Here is a 27366-nt window from a genome sequence, read left to right on the forward strand (position 1 = left end):
ATTATTATTTTTCAGGAAATACTGTTTTAGTAACACGAAATGTTAATACTTTTACTCTAAGTACTCGTGCAAATCATTGTATGCGTCATTGCTAGCGATAGGATTACTATGCCGTCTGGTCCTTGGGCATTTTGCACTTGAAAACCTGGGGATATTTGCTACTGAAGAACAACAGTAGATCGAGGCTTCAGCACATGTTCGAAAGGCTTCTTCCGTAAACCAGTTTGTGAGTTTAAGAGCGTTTTTGACCTGCGCCGATGACTCTACTCCCCGAAACGTACGCACACGTACTCTTGCATTTCTGTTCTACTGATAGCCGCGCATTTCGCATTGGTATAACCCATTACCAACTCGTTCCTATGCACATCTACGCTATCGATGCAATAGCTGATGTGTCGAACATCGTGGCTTTCGAAGCGAAGCTTAAATGATCATTTCCATTGAGTATTCTCCTACCTAACCTATAGAGACGGTGCACAGCAGCTCGGCAAAGCTAGAGGACCGGTAAAAGAAAACATCTTTTGCAAAAGGATCGTGGGACGCAGGCACATAGCCTACACATATTACTGCTGAACGCAGACATCTAAAAATGAGTTAACGATCATCGGCTTGACAAATACGTTGTTTTTCGGAACTGAGAAGGAGGACTTTCAAGATTAGACGTGATGAAAATAGCTAGGATTATAGTAAGATAATAATACAAGCACGAGTACCAGCTATACGGCCAAGAACCAGTTTTGGCTGCGCATCCTTTTTGACGTGTTCCAACAAACAGCAGTTTGAATGAATTCGATAGTTCTTCTCCCCACGAAATTTAGGGCCCTGCAGAAGGACCGCTACTACCTGACCGCGGTGGTTGTACCATCTCTAAAGGTTTTCATCTGTTTCAAAAAGCGCTATGGACAATCGTCATTGTTTCAAATACCTGTCATGATACTAGCATGCAGTTTAACAGAAAAATCGAGTGCTTTTTGAATCCCCACTAATTAGTCGACTCTGCACTTCCTACAGTCAAAGCTCGACTACTTTGATTATTCGATGATTCGATCGAAAGCAATGTTAAATAAGTACAGCTTCTATATCCAAGGCTATAATTCTGTTTTAAAGTTGAAATAGCAAGCGTAATAGGCTCAAAATCACTCTGATTCAACTTACTACTACACGTATTGCCAACCCAATGACTGAAGAACGTACAGCAGAATATTGTTTCATCTACTCCAGCATACTTCCTCCTTCCAGTCCTCGGTTGTAGCAATTTATTACATCACTATTTATTATTTGAGTGGTAGTTGTCGCATAGACTTTTTATCCTTTACGGATTTACTAGCCTTCGGCTTCCCATCTAAATCTAATAAGGCATATTTTGCTTCTATTACCTCCTAGAATTCTAGTTCTATTACCTCATAGAATATCTGCTACATGCTCTAAAACATCCAGTGTAACTGGGTGCTATGAGACAAAAGGTATATTAGTAGGTGAGAATTCAGAAGAAAATGGCGATGTAGTAACGATGAAAGTAACAGTCGACGTATTTTCACAGTGATCTACGTACTATAGATAGCCTTTACGTCCTAATGGCCGTAGGCGTAAAGCACCTTTAGCGGTAGATGATTGAGTGCCGTTTCTTTCCTTACCTCCACAGTAGAGGCAGCGCATCTTAAGGCCTCACTTAGTAGCTCAATTTCAATACCTAGCTTCCATTCTGGCCAGATCTTCACAGCACTGCTTTTTATGGACGTATATATTTACGACATATGTATATACTGTCTCAGAGGTATTCGAGGGGCAGAACAATTTAAAAAAGATTGGCAACAGAGTAAGCAAAAATATACTATTGTATCATCAAAGGTTCACATATATCATTGATTGCATACTACATGAAACAGCAACAAATAGTCTCCACTTCCTTCTATGATATTGTTGACCTGTAGAGCCGGTTGGTAATTTGCGTGTTTCTCCGATTGGAAAATCTCATGTGCCGTACTATGAGCCATTTGTTCATAACCAGGTACGAGCATAATCATCGCAATTACCTTAATTATAACTCCGTAAAATGAGACAATCAGCGGCGAAAGGCGTAGGACTCTATTTAGCTGTCCTGCCGTTGCCCCTAATGGCACAACAGTGTATAGTGCTTCGTTAAGAAATGATACCCATCCTACACCCGGGCTGACGGAAAACGATTTCAAATGGTCTGTTGCTTTGCAGCGTCAGATATGATACGAATGATATGAAATGTGACTAGCCGTAGGAAAACTATACAGTAATAAACTGTCGTGTTGACGGAACACCGAAACGTATCGATGTTCCTCTATTATACATAAAGTACCGACACATAACGAACAGCGTTCTTAGCAACGTACCATTATGCTGTCTGATATGCTATGATTTATTTACTCTACAGCCAAATGTAATGAAAAATCGATCCATTGTTCTTTCTTTTCAAAACGCTTCAATATAATCGGCCGCTTTTCGAATGTCTTATATTCGAATAGACGAACACGATGTTCTTTAAAACCAACTTCCGGCATTTTTCTTACCTTGTGAGTGTGAATACCATCGATCGAGACGATAAATCCGACGCCACAGGCTTCGCGTTCATTTTCAGGATTGTAAAGGCCGCGTTTTGGAGGTATAGCGGTGAACCCGTTCAGTTGATCCTGCTGGACTATTAATTCTGCTGCTGTATTGGCGTCCACCTGGCATTTTGGAGATTTGATTTCCCTTTCCATATCGACTGGAATAATAAGGTTGTTCGCTGATGTCGAGGATTCTATGAAGTCCAATTATACGGATATAACTGAAGGTTGTGATGCCACGCACGACGTCGATCAGAGCTGGTATCTCCCTTTGTTTGTCTCTCGTCTCTCCCGATGACCGCGGCGACAGTGGCGACAACACGTGCTGCCAACAGGCCAAAGCGAATGGTCGTCTTCTACTGCGCTAACGAATCACTGAATTGATTTAGTATATGGTAGCAAATAATTCTATAGGAAGAAAGGCAGGCAGACTACTATAGATTTGACGAGTAAACGGTGTGGCGACAGCAGCAACCAGCTATAACCTCCTGGTTATTCCGCGACCGACGACGTTACTCCTGAAATCGAAACGACAATCCGAATCCTACCATTAAAATAACGCAGCGGAAAATCATCATCATCTTCATCGTATATGGATATACATAGACTGAATATTAAATTATTTTCACTTGAGTAATGTGAATACTATATGCTTAACTCTAGTGATATGTGGTACACGACTCTACGTAATATGGCTTTCCCCTTGTCGAGAACTCATAATACATGACTGTTGAACCGACGATGGTACGTCCGTTTTCATCATGCACATATTCACATGCACAGCGTGAAGGAATTTGTTTGAGCTGAGGGAAATTGAGTTAGATAATCGCGTCTTTTGGTAATAGACTTCCCGATTACATAGAATAGCAATAATTATAATAAATTTGTTGAATACATTGTACATACAGCATAGAAAAATGTAAATTGTACATTTTTACATTTTTCTATGCCCCTTGAATAGCATAGCGCCGAAATGAATGTAAAAAAAATTACTATGAACCACTGTTCAGTGCACAGATTTATTAATGCTATCTGATTGATAGTCTACATTATAGAAAGCTCTGAAAAATCTGAAATAAGTACTATTCATAACTAGCCGATCTATGAATGTTCTAGTTATTAAATATTATTATTTGGGGAGCATAGCTTCTAATTATATATATATAGTAAATAGATATAGTAGTAGGTATAGGCAACAAGTGACTTCGCTCATTCATTGATCCATTCGAATTTTTCTTTATTCGAAATTATTCTACACGACCCCATCCAAGAGAGATTAAAGTCAGTATTTAGTATGTTTAACGTACGAATCCCCGTTCAATAATAGATGCTAGAAAACATTCGAAACTCGTATTCAAAGAAGCCTCAAATTTATAGAGCCCGAATGACAGGCCTTCAATTACTACCGGCTGTGTTCGCTCAAATATCAAGGGTTGCATAGTATTATATGCGTCGACACAAACAATATATAATATTGACGTTAGCATACTTTTAATACAAGGTCTACACAGCCAACTCATCACATTTAGTGCGCTCGTTTTCTACTATTTTGTCGTACGCCGAATATACATTACCCTGATCGGTAGTGCGCGGAATTACCTGGAGATAATCGTCTTAAGCATTTTTTGGTTGCCCCAGATCAGCAGAGTTCCTCACGTGGCAGAAATGGAGAGCAAACCTCATGAAAAACAAATATGGAATGGGCTAGCAAATAGATATCAAATTGTATCAGTATTTCAGATATTATTAGACTGATATTATCGCTAAGTGGAGCAAACGAATACGTGAAACTATTGAGGCCTTAAGTAATTAATTCGACGCCTGTCGTTTCTGTCTATCCATGCTTGTCTTATCTGCAATTGATCCGTCTGGTTACTGCTTCTGTTATGATTATCTTCTTTTTTTCTCACCTCTTAAGATTGTAATGCTAGTAGCCACTGATTAGCCTACCATTAGAACGACGATGGCCGTACAAATTGGAATGCAGGTATCTAGGCGCGCTTGAGAACCTAGCCGCCTCAAGTAAACAAGGTTAAAAGCAAAAGCATGGTTGTTCGTGCGAGTTTACATCCATAAAATACTTTGACATGATAGTAGTTTGGTAACAAATTTAACAGCAGTCACTGACTCATCTGTTTAGCAGCAGCAGCAGTATTTCGAAAATCGAAATTAGTAGAACGAATAAATTTACAATTACCAATACACTGAGTGCCTCAGTGTCCGATATGCAACTCAGTTGAACCGGCCGACTTAGCGTTATCGCGCGCTTATTACGAATTTTGCCTGTGTAGTCACTAACACTAAGCTTGTGTGTACGTTTTTCTCATTCATAATGCTTGATTACGTCGAAAATAGGAAAACAACACTCTGAATAAGAACGATCTTTATGACAAGGATTACGATCACAGGGTCTGTGAAGGGCCGCCGCAACAAAAACGTGCAATCATTAAAATGACATCAACAAATCAACACGGTTGTTGTTGTTGTTGCTGCTGCTGTTGGCTGCTTGTCATAGGACCAAATGGCTTCTTTTGCGCTCAATATCCACTCCATTATGGCACGATCAAAAACACCGAAAAGATAAACAGTCCTGAGTGTGGTCTATGACATAGCAATTAGCTTTTACCGCCTCTGACACCTTCACGCACACCTATACCCTTAATATTATATTTGCACTACTCTAAAAGCCTTTAAGAAATGATTTACGCAGCCTAGTTAATGCAAAGTACTATGTAGGCACTTTCATGTCTTTGAAACCAAAAATTGTGATCGTGAGACAGATAAAGATCTACAATAGTTTCTATGAGTTGCGTCGAAACGTTTTGTGATCCTCGTTGACTTTCGACGAGCATGTACACTTCGGGCATGTTTGGTTTTGTGGCGTCTTGCCCACCATTTCTCGCACCATTTTAGAAGGCTGAATTGAATAGGAAATTTTAGTATTGAAATCTTAATGATTGCATCGATGATGATTCTTTGAGAACTCATTCAATTCATACGACACTTAGGGGCTCGATTTATTAGACGATTTATTAACGATTTATTAGAAGATCATTATCAGGTTATTATTATATCATCAAAAATCAGAAAATAATGCACATAATGTATGAGCGCATGGAGGGTAACGCCATGATCGAGTACAATGACTTCCTGTGTCATCATTTGCTCGCTATGATGATGCTTAAGTTATCACTGTGCAAAAAGAGGTCTCATTCGACTACATGTTAGTTTTTCTTAACTGTCTCGTCAGTGCTGGGTTACGCTGTCAGTGGCCAACTACTTTGACTTGAAAACGTGGTCACCATTCCATTCCGCTCTCGAAGGAGTCGACGGAGACTACGGTGAATCTGACAGCAAACGAACTGCTCCTGCTACGATCTTATACGCACGTACATGTCGAGTGAGCTAGAGGAACGGTTAGACCGGCTGGATAGAAATACGGCGAGAACACTAGGGGGTAAGGTTAAAAGAGCCTTTATTTGTTCATCAGGTCAGTCACAGGAAATCGGACACCATCAAGGCGGTACCAGTTGACTTTGCTGTTAGTGGGCATTGTGGTTGATGGCGATAATGGTAACAGCGCGCCAAACAGACTGCGGAAGGATATCATTTGCGAGACATTGCAAATGTCATCTTGGACAACGATAATTCTGCATTATTAGGTCGTTGTCATGTGATAAGGCGTACGCCAACGCATCTATGATGATCCGAGTTAGCTTCAATACAATTTCATCAATACGACTTAACATTCCGATGGCGATTGGCACAGTAATACCTAAGCAATGTTTACAATTTTTTCGTAGGAGCAGCTAAGGAAATTCGTAATTAAGTAAGCGGGCTTTATTACGCCAAAGATTTGGGGTGCAGTTAAGATGTCCGCAGGAAATAATCGCCGAAATCAACTAGATCTTTCTAAAGGACTTTCATACATTGCAGGCGGGATAGCATTCAATGGTGGACAGAAAATACGTATTACGCTCTACGTATATTTGATACAACCCATAAAATACCTATCATTAATCTATAATAAAATGACTAATACCTTATGTTAAATATGTTCGTAGTGTCTGGCTTATTGGATTTGAACATATTCGATTGGTGGGTTCGATAATGCACACGGCCATATAAGCTATGTACCTGAACTTAGCATTTATGCTTTGTTAGTCCTCGCTGTTCTATACACACTAATATTAGAAACCTAAGCTTTTTTCTTGAGACTATAATGCTTATAAAATAGTTATCGGATGATTTTGGCAGGGAAATGAGACCGACTTCCGGCCACTTTAATTCGTGCTTACCGACAGGATTTCAATAGCTGTTTGGGCTTCAGATTAATCCATGCTCCTCCATACTAAATGCCCGCAACATTACTACAGTCTTGTTCACAACAGGACATGAGGCGCCTGATTATATCGCAAGGCCATCGTTTGTCCAGGCCATCATCAGGTCACCAATCAGATCTGCGGTGTCAATGAACAGCATCAACCTATTGGATAAAAGCCGTTTAATGCCGATAATAATAGCATCGCGTTTTTGAAAATTTTAACATATCAATACATTGAAAACAGGAGAACTAATTCTTTCCAAAAAAAACATACTGTGCGGGCTTGTCGTCATGCGGTAGCTAAAATTCACACAGATTCCGACTTTACTCCATAGTGGATACTGTCCAGCCACAACCTAGGTTAGTATTATTACTGTTCGAGCTGTTGTCGCCACTCAACTTGTTTGCCCCATATAGATGTATAATACCTGCTCAGCTTAATTTACGGATAATTAGGCTGAGCAATGATCTACACAGAGTCCCACAATGATCTAGACAGACTCGATTACTTCGTTACATAACCACTAAAAAAATGTACAAACGATGTGGACACTGTTTTCGGGAGATCCTTCAATAATGTATTTTAGCATGTCGATAATAATGATGATATAAAAGAATGATTTCTATCTAATCTCTTTTTCTCTCGAAAAATAAACATTCTTGAAAAAAGTCGTTTGAAGTACACTATACACTTAGCAGACAACAGTTTAGCATCATTTTTCATTTGGCATGCGAACTGTAGTTGAAAAATACGTTGTTGGAAAATTTTACAGGGAAAATACTTTAAATAGTTAAAAAAAAAGTTAGCATCTAACTTACGATATTAATTACAGAGTTTAGATATAAACAAGGAATATATGGGAAGAATGCTTTGTGAGTTTGCTAGCAATTGATGTTTTGGCCTTTTTCATCATAGTCTCACTATAGAAAACATCGGCTTTATAATCTTTGCGTCATTTTAGAGAACAAAAATAAATTACGTTACATATAATATCGATCTATATGTACGCTATTAGAACTAGAAATGAGCGTGCAAGTCTGTAGGTACCCGCAGCACGTAAGAAGCCGCTCTCGAGCAGATTGAATAGCAATCTAGTGTATTTTATCAAAATAGAAGTATAATTATTGATATACTAAATATATTTAGATAAATTAGATAACTTATAAGAATGCGCTCAAGATTTGGTTAATAATTTTGGCTAAAAATGCTGTGCTATTGTACCCTATTTAAATAACCGGTACGTTTATAACTACCGCGGTTAGAAATCTCTACAAAATCACTAACCGCAGCATCGTACTTTTTACTTCCAATGTTTTTCAGTACTTAAATATAAGAATACTTCAACAGATCCTACATGTACTAACCAACAGTTTTTGGCATTGCAAGTATTTTGAGATGTATTTTGAATACGTCTTATATCGGCAACATGTACGCTATAAATAGATATTGCTCAATTATCGTGACTAATGAACGGACGTATGGGGATATAGTGATATATCTAGATACGATTCCTCTATGGGTCTGGATAATACACCTGTGACTATCTTCTATTTTGGTCAAATCGAATAAAGAGAGATACGTGAGCACGCTAACTCACAGTAGAAACCAATGTTTGACAACTATAATTATTGGCAAAAAAAGAAAGGAACTTTTTTTTAATGTTCTGTAAATTACCGCTTCCTATCACTGTATGGTGGTATATGAAAAGATACTCAGACCTGTCAACGAACGGCTCGAGTTTGCTTAGTAAATACGTTAAGTTGTTTACGGCACATACGCGACTCAACGATTAAATATTTTTATATATTTGTATTCAAAACGTGCGAGGTGCAAAAAATATTCTAAATAGGGACATGGAGATGACTTACTTTAATCATTTCATCAACGATGTCTTTGAAGTTACTTTACCAATCAACTTTGAAGTTTCACTTACACAAGTGAAATATACAAGCCATTATCAATTAGCTTTTTCAACGACCAGAATTGCTCGATCACAAAACAGCTGTGTTGTCGTTCCATTCCTTGAGTCCTGCTGCTTCTTCGTTTAACTTTGTTTAATGTACGATAGACACGTGTAAAAAAAAGAGGACACATTGTTTTTGGTGACGGGAACACAATTACCCCGTTTCTCTGTTGACGATCTTCATTGAAATGTTGTTAAGCTTAAAGAAATTAGTCAGCAATTAATTCGTTAGAGCCGAGAAATTTTACGCAATGGTGCTTGCGAAATTATAATAACAATACGTAACAACGATTTATGGCATTTAATTTGTACGCTTACCTTCCCAAAAACAAGCAGAGCGTTTGGTCTGTGTTCAGTACATGAAATGGTTCACGCATGCGTGCTCATAAATGGTTATCTTTTGTTTTTATGTATTTTTTTGTGTAGAAAATTTCGATCTAACTTCCTGTGTGCGATCGCCGTGTTCGATCTGACTTAATTAGATCACTCAACGCGATTACATCAATGACATAAAAATTGAAATTGAATGTTTAAAATACACGATAGGATTCGTATCGATTAGTGTTACCTTGTAGATAAGAAAAGTATTCAATGTAGATAATCTCTGGCGAGATCCTTCCACTGGTATATCGCGCAGATTGTATCACCACAGTAGATATCTTTTATCTCATAGCTATCAACACGATTCCCCTTCGTTCCCTTGCAACTGATAATCTTATCTAAACAGATAGGAAAGCAGAACAACTGCGTATTTTTTATTTTTACTATCATAACAGTAGGAATAAGAAAGTAAACAAGCTAATAGTAGCAAAGTTATAATGCACTCATCAATTCATAAAGACAGAGTTAAATTTTATGAGGCTCTGTTATACTTATAACATAAGAAGACAAATTATAGCAAAGGACACGTCTTTTTGGAAAAACTGTGGGTAAATGTTTCTCGTAGTCTCGCTTTTCTTTACTCTGTAACAAAGGTGCAAGATCTGCAAGTCACATAAGGCTTTATGATTTATCGTGTTTGCTACTTGATGTCGCCAGTTCAACTTATATGTGGATTTAGTGGCAACTCAATATGAATCCGTGGTGCCTATGTTATTAATATAATGTATCGACCAATGGGTGCGCGAATTATTCGAGTCCATGATCTATTTAAACACTGCAGCACCCGATGGGCACAACCGTTGAATAGATTTCTTGAAGGCCAACCCCACAGATCGATACCATTGATCACTTATAAGGACTAAACGACACGTACCACTCTCGACAGACAACGCAACGCTCATATTAGTTTCAACTGCGGCAAACTTCACTCACAGACATGATCATTCCATAAGAGCATAACATGGCTTGTCCAAATTCAGCGTTTGTACTTCGACAACATCGATACCTAGCAACTAAACTCTGTAGACACAGATAACAAGCCCAGTACTATATGCTTCAATAGATTCTTTGTGGTAGAAGAATCGTACTTAATCGTACTTAATATTATATTATAAAAAAAAAACCTTTAATTGCTGACACTCAGCTGTCAATGGTACCGAGGCGTTTCAAAAAATAAAGGCCTCGGTACCACCGGTAATTTTCCAAAAACCTGCCTGTATATAGGACTCAACATGAATAACAGCAATAAAAACGGACGGTGCAGAAGAAGGAATCTGGATATTAAACGATCGTACTGTATCAGCTTAGACTTAGACCTAAACAACCTCAGAGCACCATTCCGGAGAGAAACCCATCGATTCTAGTCAACGTGATAAATTACAAACGCAGACATTCCAACAAAACTTTTCTTGAACTTAAAATTTCATTTTCGATGGTCATGTTTTTTCAGTGTAACTTCCGATTATTTTAATTACGTCTTTTATTTGAGGCTGCTCGCTAATCATTATCACAATATCCCTTATTAATTCGCAAATAGCTTGATAATAACACTGCCACAAGTGATTTTGCTGATTGTAAACTCGCCATTACCGCTCAAACACGCACGATATAAACAACTCAGCGGAATCAAATTTTGGACTATCGTCAGGCCAAAAATCTTCAAAACAAAAGGATTTACGACCGTCAGTACGTTTAAGGAGCCCAAAAAGATATTGGACGTTGAATATGAGCTGTACTATCCAATAGGCATTGAACACTCTCTTTTCGAGAATAGTCGCCAATCTCTGCATCAAAGCTCCTGGATTATGAAAAATTACATTTTGCACCATTTTGGTGGGTTTTCAGGCCCCTTAGATCCAAACCCCACTAAAGGTACTTCTGTTCTTCCAACGGAAATCTTTTTGTGAAATCGGCAGTAACGTAGACCTTTAGGTCTATTGTGATGATTCGTTGCGCATGAAGACATCGGATAGTATTGAATTGACCCGTAATTTCACAATAAATTCTCATCTAATTTTTTTTAAAAGAACATTTTTCTCTAATTAGACTAATTATATGATTGGTTAATGATGTACAAACTTTTACCAATTAGCCTCGCACATTTTTAATAATTTTTTCGATGTCACTGTTCTAAAAGCTGATACCTTGTTTTGCGTAAACATGATTATCGTTTCTTAATTTCGATTCCTTCCATTTAAAGAGTTCCGCAAACATCGGAAAATGATGACTGGAAGGAGCAATGTCAGGATTATACGCTGGGTAACGCCAAATATTAAAATTTTTTCAATGAATCACTAAAGATGTATGCATCGGGGCGTTGCTATAATGTAACAATATAGGAATCATTTTACTGGTCATAAGCCGACGTTTATTATTACGAATACATTGTAACAACTGAGCTCTTCACAGTACATGCGGTAATGATCTAGTTATTTAAAAGAAGCTTATAGAATAGCATACCCGGCTGTTCAACCAAATTTAAAGCGCGACATTCTTTGGATGGGGACCCGCTTTCGCTCTCGCTTAACGGGCACTGCTACGCTTTGACCATGATCTGTCGTGGTACACGTTACTTAGATCATCTACTTTTCATCATCCACTCCCATGTTTTATGTAACCCGGCAAAAGTTACAACGTGAGTTCTGATTAAGATAATAAAAGACGACTTGCACATGCCTTATTTTCAATGCTAAAATCACCTAAAGAGCGAACTACTTTCTGAATGTGTAGTCGGCGATAGTATTGGGTCCATGTACCCCACATGATGAATTCAGCACAAAGCTTCAGTTTAAACACAAAACTTCATAACTACCTAAATGCACAAGACGTTTATTTTTAAGGTCGCACGCAAATTAAATGAATTATATATATATATATATATACACATGTAGATGTGGATTTGTAGGATTAAAACAAGACTCAACGCGCAGCATAACACTCGGCCGCGATGTATCCCAGCATACATATAGGACCATCCGCGCTCTGGGCTTGTTCTTCCTTGAAAGTCTGCCTTTGTATGCTCAATCTGACTCTTAACGACACTTACGTCTGAGGGTACGCACCTTACTGTTCATGATAACCCATCGCCTTCATAAATGTAAGTTAATCTCGCATAAGAGCTGATGTCAAAATACATGCGTTTTAGGCATCAAAATTCAGAAACCTATACAGCGAGCCAGCACCTGACGAACATATATATACCGGAATCGATATGAAGGCGCTATAGTACCCGCTTTACAGTTTTTCAAATGCAAGTCTTTCCAAAATAGTAAAGTATGACTGCAGACACAGCCTGTGCTCGCGCAGTCCGCAACAGTACAATCTTCGTTTTGACTTCACGCAGAAGATCGTCGACGTGTACTTAGGAATACCTGCACCTGTGTTGAGTGTAACGCTGAGCTCTTTCAGACGAAGAGAGTAGGACCGCTTTCAGTAATACCTCGCTGAGTTCAGTAGTGACATCCAAGCTTTGCAAAAGCCGCGAAATCACGCGGTGACGCTGCAGTAAAATAGTTCACGAACTCGTCGCAGAGGTACGATTAGTTCGTCTTCTATAAATGCCTTGAACTTCCGGGAGTTTGACGCGCTCCAACACAAAACGTTTTTTTGAGGTAAATGCGTACAGGCACTTATCATGTCTTCGAACCCGCGCACAATGTGTTGACGTGTGAGGTGGTGCTTCACGCAAAAGCCGCTTGGATAGATGGGTTTTGAACCCTTTCCACGTCTCTGCATTGGCCATAACGGATTCGAACTAATATTTGGCTAAGTCTGGTAGGCTGCCATGGGCAATCCTGAACAGGTGCATACACACGTGTATTGGTGCATGGAAATCGTACACTGATATTTTCGTATCGTCCATCATCATAGATTATCCCATTATCATAGATTTATGTCGCGAGTGGTTGGCTGAGGTTAAAATGCTTATTTTGAATAATGTAGCCATGGTATTATGTCATACTGCATATACCAAGCTCCTGTTTTTACCTTCTATGAATGATTTAGTGATTTCAAACTGTCGCAAAGTAAGACCGGGTAATGGTATTTTTTAATAATTTCATGCGGTTATACATTAAGCGTTGGTTATCCCCTTTAGCTTAAAGTTAAGTTTAACGCTAAACCGTTATAACATTAAAAACGTGTACGCTACGTCTTAGTTACGTCTAAAGTTAGTAACAACTTTATATCTATTGTTAAGGAAGATATGTTCCATGTAGGTACTGGTGCTTAGTAAAGTAGAAAAAGATTGAATAAATTTTATTCAATGTAGATTCCAATTTTCTTTATATGAAAGGCAACTGAAGGTTATACTAGAGTCGAAAATTCTGTACATGTTTTGTTTAATAGCTAAGGCTGGTCCGAGCGACTTTAACGATGATGTTTATTACAACAGGGATACTTGTAATTAGGTACCTATTTGATTTTAGTTAATGCACTTTGGCGGAACTCGTTGAATGGTCCCTAAGATACAAAATAATGTAATGACTCCTATGCTCAAAACAACTAAATCAGTCCAGAAGCCAACAAAGTGATAGCTATAGGCATACGTAGCACGCACACATTTTCATGTAGTTATACTTTCACGGAAAGAAGCCTACCTCCCGTATAGAACTTTATTTGGAATTTGTTGAGAACCATTTTGAATATTTGTACTAATAGTCGCGTTATAGACAAAGCGACGCGCAAAGCGTTTTGGAAGGGTGCAGAAATAGCTTCACAGAATTACGGAAACATTTATAAAAACTAAAGCGCTTTCTGGCAACTTAAGCTCGAAAAAGAACTACTAAAAAATTCTGTGACAGATCTGTGTGGTGCGGAATGCTCTTGCTTCCCATTTTTGGTTTGGGGAGTTGCAGAAAGCAACGTCGTCGCAGTGGAAAAGAGTATTCTTTGCAGTTTGGAAAAATTGCAAAAATTTAACGAAATTCCTTCTACAGTGATTCACTGTTGATTTCTAATTGATTCAGATTAATCTAATTAATACAATTAATTCACAGTTAAAATGACTTGTGTGCTTCAAAGCTGATTCTACGCGCAAATGATTAGATCACAGCGTCCACTAGCCTTAGGCCTTGAATGTATTTTCCTTAGTAGGGCAGCTGTAACGAAATAAACGTTGCTAATAAAGTGATTAAATGGATCAAAATAATATCGAGTCATTGAAACAAGATCACGATACTTGGAGCCGCAGCCCTCAGAAAAATTTCAACCACGAAACTTCCAACGCGTAGGTCTGCAATTATATTATAGATTATGTCATGCTATATGTAATGCGGATCAAATTCGTTTGTATTCGGACAGAATCTGTAAAAATATAACAAATTAGGTAAAACAACAGAATAGCTATTGATTTATACTGTACATAAATCAGGTTGGGTATAACATTAATAAAGCGAATTGAATAGTTGAATTTATAACAAAATATTTTTTTGCTTATTTTTTAAGACTTTATAGCAAACGTATATCTGGATAAACAGTGATATAAAGAGAACAACTCTCGACCTGTACTCCTAGCTCGCTTTGTAGTATTAAGCTTATCTAATAGTCATATGACTATTAGTATCAACTGGCGAACGATTAGTATGAGTGCCAGCGAATATTTGTGCTCTTACGTCTTATGTAACACACACCACGTAAGAACGTGACAGCGTTTTTTTACGTTTACTAAATTCAAAGAGTGTCCATACACACACACACACACATATAGAACAAGGCATTTACTAAATTGTCGCCTAAAACCCAAATGATCTTAACCAGTTCAAATGCATATTGTGGTCGCTGAGTTACCGATGTTTGTCGGGGATAAATGGTCAGAGAGCCGCGCCTAACAAACGAGATATATATATAAGAGAGCCGCGCCTAACAAACGAGATATATATATAATCTTAGTACGGTATATTGAAGAAAAACAATCGGCTTTATACAAACACAATCGAATGCAGTAAATAAGAACTTTCAACTATTTTTTTTCCAATAACTGATTTTCTCTGTGTGCGTTCTCACGTCTGCCTTGTGCTTACACTATTCGTATGATAGCAGACGTTGGCACAGAAGTTGAACGACCCATAAATTTGATAAGGTTGCCCATATGCCCCGTGTGTGCTTACGTATTCTTAAATTTTTTAAACGATGACTCTCCGTTTTCCGCTGACAGAAAAACAATATCATCGCGCATATCGGCCATTAAGGTAGATATATATGGTGATGACACTCTCTGTAGCACCAAAAACAAGTAGCATATAACTTCTACTGGATTCTGGTACATATAAAGTACAAAGGTACGCATAAATTCACACCTAAAATTTGCTAAAATTCTTTCCTACATTATGCTTGACATGGTATGGGCTTCGCATTGAACACAACCAATTCTAGTCACGACGGGCTCTGGACCAATGAAACAATAACATTAAGACCGCTGTAACCATAAAACAAGAAACGAAGAGGGGTGATACTAATGACTTCCGGACTTGTTCGCACTTGGTTTCATATTGATGATAACCCATCGAGTCTTAATCTTCATTCAAGGTTTGACCAGCCGACCAGTCGCTGATAGCCGAAGCGACCTTTTCAATATCAATTCTATACGCCACACATACTTTTTATTTTAAATGAACCCCTTCAAAATTCATCACAAAAGTTACTAAAGTTATCAAGTAGCCAAATAGTAATGGTGGCAATAGCAGCAGCCTAGCGAAGAAATGACAAATTTTGTATCCTCTGTTCCGTTTGGATGTTCGCAGTGTGGAGCACGAACGTCTAATCGATCCTACAGTCAGCAACTGTGCTGCCAAGTTAGCTTCTATTAAAGAAGCAGATTGGCAAAAACACGCTAGTACTACATTAAACAAGACATATATATATTTCCTAATGATATATATATATATAGCATTAGGAAATGGCAGTAGCATACGCAAATCTTAGCAACGTAGTAAGCAAACTTGGTATGCGTCTAGGTAGTTAGATATTTATGGATTTTTAGTTTTCTAAGAAAGGATCCCTACATAATCGCATCCTGTTTCATCCTCGATTCATATTTTTCCAAGTAAAACGTGACAGCGTTCATGACCTCGCATCGTCGTAGGTAAGTGCTGCTAGCAATCTATTTGCCAGCCAAATCGGTAAACACGTATAAAATTGTAAAAATGTTTCTCTGTGTAAATATGCGGCTAGCCACTCAATTAGCTGGAATGGAACATAATAAACGCGGGCCGATACACAGACGAGAAGATCCTCCTCCTCCTCCCCGATTCCCTTCCGACCTTTAAGTAACCCTCGTTCCGGGCGGCCAATTCCCCTGGGTGGCCGACCAAGGCCATCGGCCTTGACAGTTCTAACTGCAGCGGCAACAGCACAGCGAGAGTTCGGACCTGTTCCGGTTAAGTCTCTCACATAGACTCAGTCATCTCTTACATACACTGACGCCAATCCCGATAGAGTTGAACACACGGACACACAGAAACCACCATCATCATTATGATGTGTGGGCTGCACGTAAACACCGCGTGCCTAACAGCAGTGAAGTCGATTCTACCAAAGAACAAGGAATAATCTGTATAGTTATAACACAACGCCTTTTCCCAACTAGCGTTAGGATCTCGTACCACTTCGATTTTTTTCAGTTAGCTGTATCAAACAGGAATACGAAGCGTTAGATGGGAGCACAGGATGTTGAATATAAGCAATTGCAAGAAGGTAAGAGATTCACGTACCTTGATGAAGTTCATCTATTCGTGTTGGTCGAATGTATGTCACACCGTTTCCTGCTTCTACTCCTGTTGTTGTTGCTGACGAAAAAATATCAGAACAGGATTTTTGATCTGCCAGATCAGTGGAAGCTCGATGGAAACCATTTATCATAAGGGACTTCTGCGTATGCCTCTTTACTTAAAGCGCAGATTGAGAAAATTTTCCCTCGGGGTCGCAACTGTTGCACGCAAGACAGCACAATCCGTCCAGCAAACGAATTCGATGCTTTTCTCTTCCTTGGCTTCTCTATCTTTGTCGGTCGTCGGTAGCGTTTTATGCTTAACTTTTCGTAGCCGACTACGAAAAAGACGGCCAACGTCGTCACAATCGGGACGACGTCGGGGCGACTAAACTCGCTCAGCCCTGGTACGCTTGCTGGACCAACAACAACGCACTAACCTAATCATAAAGCCACTAAGTGACTCAAACAATAGATCCGGATGTTTGATTTGTCCCAACTTGCACCTCTGGTGCTACTCCTGCGAATCTTCTCCACTTCTGTTAGTACTCGCATGCAGCGACGACCAGCCCCTAACACAAGACGGAGAAAGTCAAAATTTACAGCGCTTTCGACAGTCTGTCGTGGCACTCGCCGTTCCAACGAAGGAAGCAGGAGATATTCACGCGCTCGCACGCACTATTGTAGTCGTCAAATAGCTTTTTTGTCGTTGAATACTATCCAGCCGCAGTCGTCGTCGTCAGCATAAACGTCAGGATTAACAGCAGCGCACAGACAGGAAAACGCACAGAAAGTAGCGTCGTGCTCCGCTGAGGCACTAACCTGGCTTTCTGCTGCTTCTTGAGGACAAGCAAGCAGCGAACCACCGTCGCAGGCGCGCCACGAGACTACCCAAGTACAGCAGCCGGGATCAGCCGCTCGAGGGCGCGCGGGTAGCTGCTAGGCGAGTGTCACAATGGAGAGGGAGAGCGGCGTCGCTGACTGTTATGCGATAGCGAAGATAGCTGCTACCTAGGCAGACGGACAACGCACGAACAGCGGACGGCGGGCGAGTCGGCTGAGAAAGCTGTCAGCCAGGCCGGCGGGCAACGGGTGCCTGCTTCTGCCTTGTGCTGCCGATGGGTCCGATCGAGAGCAGAACAGTACCGACCGCAGCAGCGACGACGGCTGAGGTAGTTGTATTGGGAGCGCCGCTGAATGTCATCGCCGTGGGTAAGGGATGACGCGAGGAGATCATATGTGCTGTCGAAGAGGAGACCGAGCTGACCAAGTAGTTGTGGCTATGACCTATTTATCGAACGGCCGTCCGAGTAAGTAATAGAGCGGTCGCCTACTGCGGTTGTTCGCAGCCGTCGTCCTATGCTCGAGATAGTGATGATGACGTTTTTCGTGCTTTTGTTCTTGACTGCCGTTTTTCTTAATCATCGTTGTTATTCGCGTATTGCCCCAACATCGTAATCGTGTCGGTGACGGTGAGGGGCAACGTTAGCCAAAACGGCGTCGGTAACAACGCCGCTCGTGGCACTTGCTGTTTAAATATAGAAGTTGTTCGAACACTAGCTGTAGCTAGAGTGCTCCCGTAATGACCATCTAGCTAGAAAGGAACATTGCAAAGATGGCCGGAGGGTAAAGTGAAAAGATGGAAAGACGGAGACGCAAAAAAAAACTGTATCTTCTGTCAGCTTAAAAAGCAGCACAGATCAGCAGCGCGTCTATGTCTAAGTACTAGTCACGCTGCTCAGCAGCGTCGTCCGTGCTAGTAGACCCACTGCAGCTACTGCTACACCAATGACAGCGGCAGAGATGGCGCGTAAGAAAAACGAGTGGCATCGGCTGATATATAAACAAAGAGCCAGAAGCTTGATTACAAACAGAGCGTTGCAGACCCACCTCTCCTCTATCAGCAGCCAATATATCCATTTACGGCTGACCATAATTGAACACACGCACACTCACAGAAAGAAAGTCGGAAGATAGATAAACAGAAACACGAGGGTGTGTAATCACGCGTCTGAGAGTGTCCAAGTCGTAATTTGGTCGGCGTGAGCAAACCACGCAGATACATACATTGCGCAATATATCCCGTTTATACACACATTTATCAAGCCATATTGATATAAAAGTAAATATAAATAACAATAAACATTTTAAATTAAACACCTACGTTACAAAGTCGCCTTGAGCATATATCGGTCAAAAATGGCTGATAATTCATTTCAAAGTACGTACATAGTGTCGTCACATAGGTTACTGTTGTAATTTAAGCAATCTTCTGCATTAACAGTTTCAGGCTTAAGCTACCAAACTGAATTAACGACCGCGCATTGAATTAACACTTTGATTGTAAACTGAAAATAACGTAAAACTTGAAATATCGACTTTTTTTTTTTGTTTAATTCGAATGAGTAGCTACAAGTATTGAGCTGAGAATAGAACGAGTATTGGGAATAGAGGGAGCCGAGGACCGAATTCGCGAGTCAGTTGCGGCCTCTTATAAAATGTTCATGAACGGCAGTGTACTATTTGACACCTACTTAATGGAAACCAAATAAAATAGACTTGTCAACATACTAATTCTTCAAACACAGTTAATTTACACATATTGGCTAATTATGATATCATGTTCTATAGATTCCGAGAAAGGAAGGCAGGGAGCTTTCAGCGCAAATTCGGGTTCGATTGACATCCATATGGAAATGATAAAGATTACAAGTAATCGCGTGTTAAATATTGTTGCCCTAAAAGTCAATGATCATGATATGTGCATTGCGTATGTATGAAATATTTCCCTTTTCTCATCAATCAGCCCTAATAGTAAGTAGGCTACCTAAGCCAAAGCATCGTGGTGCCATCTAGAGGATTTCGATGCAACTACCGCCCGCTGGAGGCGTGTCTTAGAAATTCAGGGGGGTTTGGGGAAACGAAAATGCACGTAGACAGTGTGTGTCGATGTGTGCATGTATGAGTACGCTCTTGCGTAGTAGCACGACATCATAGATGAAACCTTACTTGACCACTTACTCGACCACAGAAGCAGTTAAGTCTGCGCGTGCTGACTTTGATATTAAATGCAACTGTACTTATTTGAAATTATTTGAAGATCAAGCAAGCTAAAGACCATTCCCAGCATCTTGTTAGTTGCCCACATTACTTTATATTTGACCACTGAAACAAACTTAATATGAACTATAAAACTATCTCAGCTATGTTACGGATCAGCAGTCGCTATTCAGGCTGTGATCAGAGAGTTAGCCCAGGGATAATTCTCCATGACATCGTTGTGACATCGGCAACGGTTCTTGTCTATCCCTACATTTACTAAACGCGCTACTAGTAATCTCGCACGCTGAACTTCTCATATTCTCAAACCTGGCTGTTTGAATATTCGCGTTATGATGCTTTTTTTCCAGAAGCAGCTCAGCACTGAAGGACGCATGTTTGACTTCAAGTAGTATCAAATAGACGCGTAATAGCATAAGGTATTTTGCCTTCTTTCAATTGTTCAGGGTGTCCCAAAATACCTTATGCTATTGCATTTGCCAACAAAATAAATCTTAGTTAATCGCCGATAAATCTGAAGCGACTAACGGTGATAGTGGATGTAAAATTATCAATATTTAATTAGTCGCCCTTCATAAAACACTATAATGCTGATTAACGCATTTCTTTAGAACAAGCATAAAGATGATTTTGGATACGACTCGTTCATACTTCGTAAAATCTTTTTTGTCCTTCTTTTGTTTCTAAAAATGAGATCCACTAATGAAATAGTGTCAGTGAAGACAAGTAAAAAATAAATGAGGCAACCTTCGGTGTTTTATAATAAAACAAATATTTCTAACAACATTTTTTTTTTAGGAAGAAACACATCAGTTACGCAGCTTATTCAAATAGCCAAGGACTGGGTATTAATTGAAACGTCAAAAAAGAATTGGCTCCCCCCTCCCCCCGTCCAGACCCCAGATTAGTACTTTTTGAGCCAGAAAGCTACTTAAAAAAATCTTCCGATCGATCACCGCTTTGCAGAATACAACTACTCTTCAGCTACTTTTGGTGTTACGGAAAAAGATAAGTTTATCCATGGAACAAAGGAAGTATTTCCTTTAAGTGTCCTTCAGGCATTTTGTGGCGCTTTCTGTGTCTTTTCCTAGACCTAAGATCAATGTCCTAAGACTTAAGACTATCAGGTTAAATGTATGCACCTGGAATGCCCCTATTACTTGCATAGATCCTAATAAAAAAAATTTCAATCCAGCCTAAATAAGTGAATAATCGATTCCTGAAGACGCCTTCGCCTAATGCGAAGTTTATAAGGTTTGTCTCTATTTGAACCTACATGGTGAGACAATAGGTAAAACGAACTACAGTAAACATGATCCTATTATATATATATATATATTGGAAGATGTTTCATTTTTAATTAAATCTGCCAAATTTAGTTTGTCGTTACCTTTAGCCAATAGCCGAAATAGTATGTCGATATGGTGTGGATACGGTAAGTGAACATATTATTACTTCATGAACTTGATAAAATGATCGGTTCGTTATTATCTGAATGCGTTGCGATTTTATGTATTACGGTTTCACTTATTAAGGCAAGAGCAACCAGCCATCAAGGTATTTTGATTCCTTCTAAGCTTGAACAGCGTTATGGGCTCGCAACACCGAATAACACAAAAGCAAGCCTCTCCAACTTATAAATATATTATATATGAGTAAACAATACTAATCATAAACAATCAATAAATACGCTCTTACGCCAGCATCCCTTGTATTGTTAACATACAACTAGCGACACCACAGATCTTCGAAGCCGATAGAAGCTCACAATTTAACAATTCGATGCTAACAGAAAGTTCTTTTTACGTTCATCCACCGACAACGGCTGAATTTCAACTAACTGAATCGTAGACAGAATCGCGTTGCAGGGATACGAAGCCACAAGGAGCCACTGGATGTCACCGACCTCACTATCATCAATGGGTTCTATTGGCCCTCAGCAACAATAACCCCCATCCTAATGATCAATAAAGTTATACCTCCTATGATACTCGAACAGTACAGCAAATTTTCTTTTGTTATGGCTTGATTTCACGGGGAGTACACACCCCGATTTGCGATCACTAACGTTAAACTTACCGCGTTGTCGTTTGGTGCTACATGTGTAAAAAGCTGACGATTTAAAAATGTATATATGGTCACATTCGACAATATTGCGATGCCTAAATAGGTTTAAAATACGAAAAAAAATCTATCCTTTAATGACAACCTTTGATTCGTTACGTCGACATCTTCAGAACGAGCTTAACGATGCTCTTCTTATAGAGTACCGAAACAAACAAAATCGAAGCCATATGTATATATATATATATATATATATAATGTTATTCACTATTATAAGCGCACTATTAGTATTATCGTCTTAATAGAAATATTTGTGTGGATGTAAAGATATTCGTTTTGCTCATTTCTAGTGATAACCATTCTATGAAATTTCTCAACACCTGCATCCGGCAAAAACCTAAAAAATTGCCAGCCTACCAGTGCTGTGGTATATATATTGCGGTAACTCACACCTGTCTTATACATTAGAATAAAAAGCATTTTTTTTTTGATTAATTTTTTGATTTTGATTAATTGCCGATTGAACCTTACAGTCACTACAGTATTTCAATTCAGGCTATCTAAATGTAACAGTCGTTCGGTCTGGTTGACCAGAAAAATGTTGTAGCTTGGCATCTGGACAAAACTTGAACTATAGGAAATATTTTCCCAAACTATGGTCGAAATGCTATTGCTGTGTATCGTAGACAATACAGCGTTAGTAAAATCATTGCTAGTTTATCTTGGCTTGAAGGTTATCTTTTTTTCGAACATTTACAGTTGTCGTTTTATAGAACGCTTCTTAATTAGATAGCCCAAGGTAGTTTCGATAATGCGTTCTGTAATCGCCTGTATCAACGATTGGATCCGATGCCATTCGAACTAATGATTTATTTCCATAAAGCCATTTTGTTGAGCATCTTTACCTTATGTTTCCATAGTTTTATGCGTTTCGACCCTGTTGTCTGATAGCATAAACCTGATTTCCACCGCCGCCAGCTTTCTATGTAGATGTCCTCTCAGAACTTGCGATCTAACGTCACTAACTCAATTGTCTGAATGCGGAAACTACGTAGATAGAAATTCTTCGAGCTATTAACGCATAGCCTGGATTCGCTTACCGTTTCTCATCCAGTGAATTCAAAAAGAACTCTATTCACAGTTAATAAGATTTACTACACATTGTGCTAAGTCATTTAGATAATTTTAATATTGTAATGTTACTACCGTTGGCATTTAATGAGCCACGCGCGTTGCATGGAATTGTTAGATGATTTTTAGAGGTGAATTTTCTAGAACCAATATGGCATCTAGACTTGTACGTTTGGATAAGATCGACTTAATTTTAGAAATCGTCTATTTTAATCGGCGTTGTATAATCAGTGTGCGGGATAAATAGATCTCGTGTGCAGGCACTTGCTACAAGATATGATAGTTGCAGCATGCGCCTCTTGAACAAAAGACGTGAAATTCGTTCATTGGAACATTTTACTCATTCATACAAAAATAAGTAGCAGGCAAGGGGCATCACACAGAAAATGGGTATGTTAATTAGGAAATTGTTTGTAAATCTATAATTATAGATTAAAATTGTGGACAACTGAAATCCAAGGACAGGACTTTCATGCCCATCTTGAGTGAAAAGAGGAACTTTTTTATCACGAATAGCTATAATTTAGCATTCGAATCTCTACCAAACCTATTTGTTTGACAACAGCAAACATAAAATAAGGTATAATTAATTCCGAACCATCAAGTAAAGACTTCGATGTGAGCACCATGATAGTAAGACGCAAGACATGGCCTGCTAAATACTGCGTGGCCAATATACTGCGTGCGCGGAGCACGATCTTTGCAATTAGTAAACACAACCCGATCTTTCTGTAAATCGATCGGTAATAACATGCGTGCACACACACACACTTCTGATTTTATTGGTAGTTAGCAAATACTTAATAATTAAGAAGTAAATTCTTTAGTAAAAATATGTAACTGTATTGGCACAGAGAGCTTCGATAGTCTGCAGAACACGGATAAATTATAAACAAAGACGGTAATCAACGTCAACTTCGCGCTATCCATATGCTAGCCATGGGTTACAATACATTTAGCGGCGTCAAGCTTGCGTATCAAACTGCCATCAGTACAACCTTGACGATTTAAAAGAGGATTTAGAGTCTACTCGTTTCGCGGTGTTCTACGTTATAGGTCGGTATATATCTTCTCTAAAGCTGTGGTTAAGTGTTTGTTGTGCTGCCCATCTTGGATCACGCCCGAAGTGTAACCTAGTCAATAATTGACTCTGTTGAGCGCTGAAAGTCCATGATGGCCGTTGACAGATTATTGCTCTCTTCCGCTGTATTCGATTACGATCGAGATTTCTGATCGCTTGAATACCCTGATAGTGCTTTACGCAGTAACGAAGGAATGCAAACGTTGCTATGGCTATATCCTGAACTTCGTTTCGGGAAATCACGGAATCGAATACACACAGTATTGTCTTATTCATCTGTTTTGATACAACGAAGCGTCCCTGCCGCGACGCACACAAATCTGATTACAAGATTAGAGCGTAAGTGCGATATTGATATTCTCAAGAAATGGGAATCCATGCTAATGTTTAGTGTTGCTTTGAAAAATTTAAACATCTCACGACTAAACGAAGATAGGGATCTTCACTGTGTGAGGCTATCTCCGTCAGATTCAGTGGGGTGTGATCAATTTTGCAAGTAATGCTCTTCTCTTGTTACGAAACAAATGGAATTCTTATGCATTCTTTAAGATGTCAACATTTGGGATAGGCCCAGTTCGGTCCCATGCACTATTGCGACAGGGCAAAAAACCATTCGGTTCGCATTGCAAAGCGATTAGATGGATAGATCAATAAGGCATTTATTTGCACCTTTCAAATCCATACCGTGGTGACAACTAACTTCAGCTTCCTGTATGCTGTAAAGTGAAATTGTCACAAAGCAAAAAGCAACTTAACTTTCCAGAACTTTCGAGCTTCTTCACGGGCGCATGGTGTATGGCCTATGTCTCAGGTATAAAATCGTAAACGACAATAGGTCTTCAGACTGCGCTCAACAGTTTCTCAACGACATGGTGATCTTCATCGTGATTTTCTTGCGTGGGGCACATTACGAATTCCCGTAACCATTGAGCCTACTACAGTTAACAAGAGTTTATTCGCTTTGGCCTAACAACGGTTTTTGGAACTGTTTACCCCAGCAAATGTATACTTGTGAAGGATGTTTCTTTTTAAATAACGTAAATGCACGATCGTCTTTAGATTGAAAGTATTGTTGTTGAAGATGCACGCCAGTGCCGCGATGTTTTTGTGCGTTAATGTAGTGAAGCTTCTATACTGTGGTGGATATTCTAAATCAATTCCTATATATTTCGAAACGATAACAGAACAATGATCATTTCTAATAATTTGTTAACAAATTTGTAGGAATGGGAGCGTTAGAGTCAATTCATATATTCAAGATATATTCACAAAGGCTTTCGAGAGATGCGTGCCGCCGTTGTTGTCTGGATTCATGATTAAACACTGTATGAAAGCCTGGCAAAACACAGGGTTTTTCTCTCCCTTTGTGTGTATTGCTTTTAACAAAAATCACCTACTGTAATTACTTCCGAGTTAGCATTGGTTACTTATAGAATACAAACAACATGTACCCTTGTTAATTTATTTGAAACTACATATTACGTGTTGCGGCTCTTCCTTAACCATACTTATAAAAACCTGGCCATCCACAAACCGCAAATGCTGGCCAACATCTGTTTTGAAATTTTTGTTTTGAAAAGTCATAAAATAAATCTTTCTTGTTAGTCAACTTGTTAGCGAGTCAACTAAGATACCTATTTCAGCTTGAGAATGATTGGCTACAATTAAGTTAGCTTGGTGTCATTATTATAATTATGTGGGACATATTGTCGCCATCGGTGTCAACAAACATGACACTCCTGCCTGATCGTAGCGTTCGTTTGTTCCAGTTGCAGGCCAGCAAGCACCCGCCTGGCGCCGCTATGCCTGCCTCAACCGAAAAAAGCCACCCAAAAGTGGGCAGCGTCGGCCGCCGACTAACACCATGCGATGCATGTAATATGTTTTGTCCACGTGTCTATATTGCTGCCTGCGGACACGCCTATTGCGTGGGATGTGCTGTCGTTCAACAGGAAGAACACGGTCAACTCCGTGTTATGTGCAACGAGTGCAAACGGAGAGTGATTGCAGACCTCATTGAGATGAAGGACCAATTGGTCGTGCGCGATCTACCTTTTGCATTGTGCCCCGGTCGGGTCCATTTAAAACCGCTGGGCGGTCTCGGCCGTCGCTTGACGCCTTGTGATGCCTGCAACATGTTTTCTCCACGAGTGTATCTCTGCGCATGCGGGCATGCCTTTTGTACTGGGTGCGCAATTGTTCATAAAGAGGAAGAAGAAGGTGCAGGGTTGAAGGCGTTCTGTCTCGAGTGCAAAAAAAAAGTCACTACTGATCTCATCGAGATAAAGCCAAGTTTGCTTCGACAGATGCGTTTCGTGTGTTCCTGCGGAAGGGAGGGGACACTCGAGCAAATAAAGGAGCATCTGTGGGAGTCTGCAGAGTCTCACAATGTGACTGACGTAGCCTCAAAAGGATCAATAGATGGTCCAGTTTGGAGCGGAGAGCTTACTTCACAGTTTACGCGATGAGGTGCTAAGTCTGAAATTGCAACTACGCACTCTGGTTGGCGTAGCAACCAAGAAATACTTCTGGGTCGATTTGCAGAAGATCATAGACGAACACGAGAAGTCGAGACAGAAGACCATCACGAGTAACGTTGAGCCCTGGGAGGTGTGCGGATACGCCTGCGGATTCTTCTGTCAAATCAGCGAACATGACAATGAGTGTTATGTCGACGTGTTCGTCAGGACCATGTCTAATAACACTTCGCTCTCACCGTGGCCGATGAAGAAGAGGTGCATTTTTGCACTATATGATATCAGCGGCCGCGAAGTGAAAACTCATCTGTCACTCTTCTTCCAGAACGGCAGACCGATGAACTCATGCTTTATTGCCCCGTCGTATGAAGCTGTTGCTGGTTTCGGTCCGACTAAGTTTGTTCGAGTGGCCGATATTCGCGACAGGTCGGATGAATTACTCTTTGAAGGACGAGCCTGCTTTTCGGCAGAACTTCAAGAACCGTAAGAATATTGCTACATGGAAACTAAAACGATTATCGGTGTGTTTTAGGTGCAGGCAAATGATAATCAAATAAAATTTGCGTTTCGCCAACATGTTGAAAATTTGGGAATATTATC

At 39.7% G+C, this 27366-nt stretch overlaps 2 protein-coding genes and 1 long non-coding RNA gene across 13 annotated transcripts in view; 2 read left to right on the forward strand and 1 right to left on the reverse strand.

Moving 5' to 3' along the window:
* The window catches only part of LOC111247835 (uncharacterized), a 37331-nt gene extending 19528 nt beyond the window's left edge, over positions 1 to 17803 (reverse strand). For 3 of the 7 annotated variants that reach the window (XR_015323937.1, XR_015323936.1, XM_022799275.2), the window contains exons 1-4: positions 16958 to 17803; positions 6878 to 7065; positions 4179 to 4257; positions 2541 to 3097 (exon numbers count right to left, since the gene is read on the reverse strand). Coding sequence is in view for 5 of the 7 variants with exons in the window: in XM_022799275.2 (XP_022655010.1) it covers positions 2541 to 2732 (192 nt within the window). In the remaining 2 variants the exon portion in view is untranslated. Of the gene's footprint in view, positions 1 to 2540; positions 3098 to 4153; positions 4258 to 6877; positions 7066 to 16957 lie in introns of all 7 variants that reach the window. The other 4 variants (XM_086983905.1, XM_086983903.1, XM_022799276.2 and 1 more) reach the window with 4 other exon arrangements.
* Positions 17804 to 18131: 328 nt separating this feature from the next.
* On the forward strand, positions 18132 to 22009 carry LOC147756357 (uncharacterized). Its single transcript, XR_015323966.1, has 2 exons — positions 18132 to 18263; positions 20812 to 22009. It is a non-coding gene; the product is annotated as an uncharacterized LOC147756357 (long non-coding RNA).
* Positions 22010 to 24133: 2124 nt separating this feature from the next.
* Positions 24134 to 27290, forward strand: LOC111247839 (uncharacterized). Of its 5 annotated transcripts, none has more exons than XR_015323945.1 (2): positions 24134 to 24264; positions 26059 to 27290. XR_015323945.1 is itself a non-coding variant. In XM_086983923.1 (2 exons), the coding sequence occupies exon 2, from the start codon at positions 26711 to 26713 to the stop codon at positions 27251 to 27253; it is 543 nt and encodes a 180-aa protein (XP_086840049.1). In that variant the 5' UTR covers positions 24488 to 24628; positions 26059 to 26710; the 3' UTR covers positions 27254 to 27290. The 5 variants fall into 5 exon arrangements, 2 of the variants coding, with proteins under 2 accessions (XP_086840049.1, XP_086840048.1); XM_086983923.1 differs by lacking the exon at positions 24134 to 24264 and adding an exon at positions 24488 to 24628; XR_002672287.2 differs by lacking the exon at positions 24134 to 24264 and adding an exon at positions 24649 to 24785.
* The last annotated feature ends 76 nt before the right edge of the window (positions 27291 to 27366 follow it).

Source organism: Varroa destructor, unplaced genomic scaffold, assembly GCF_002443255.2.
Source record: "Varroa destructor unplaced genomic scaffold, Vdes_3.0 BEIS01000003.1, whole genome shotgun sequence".
NCBI lineage: Eukaryota > Metazoa > Arthropoda > Arachnida > Mesostigmata > Varroidae > Varroa > Varroa destructor.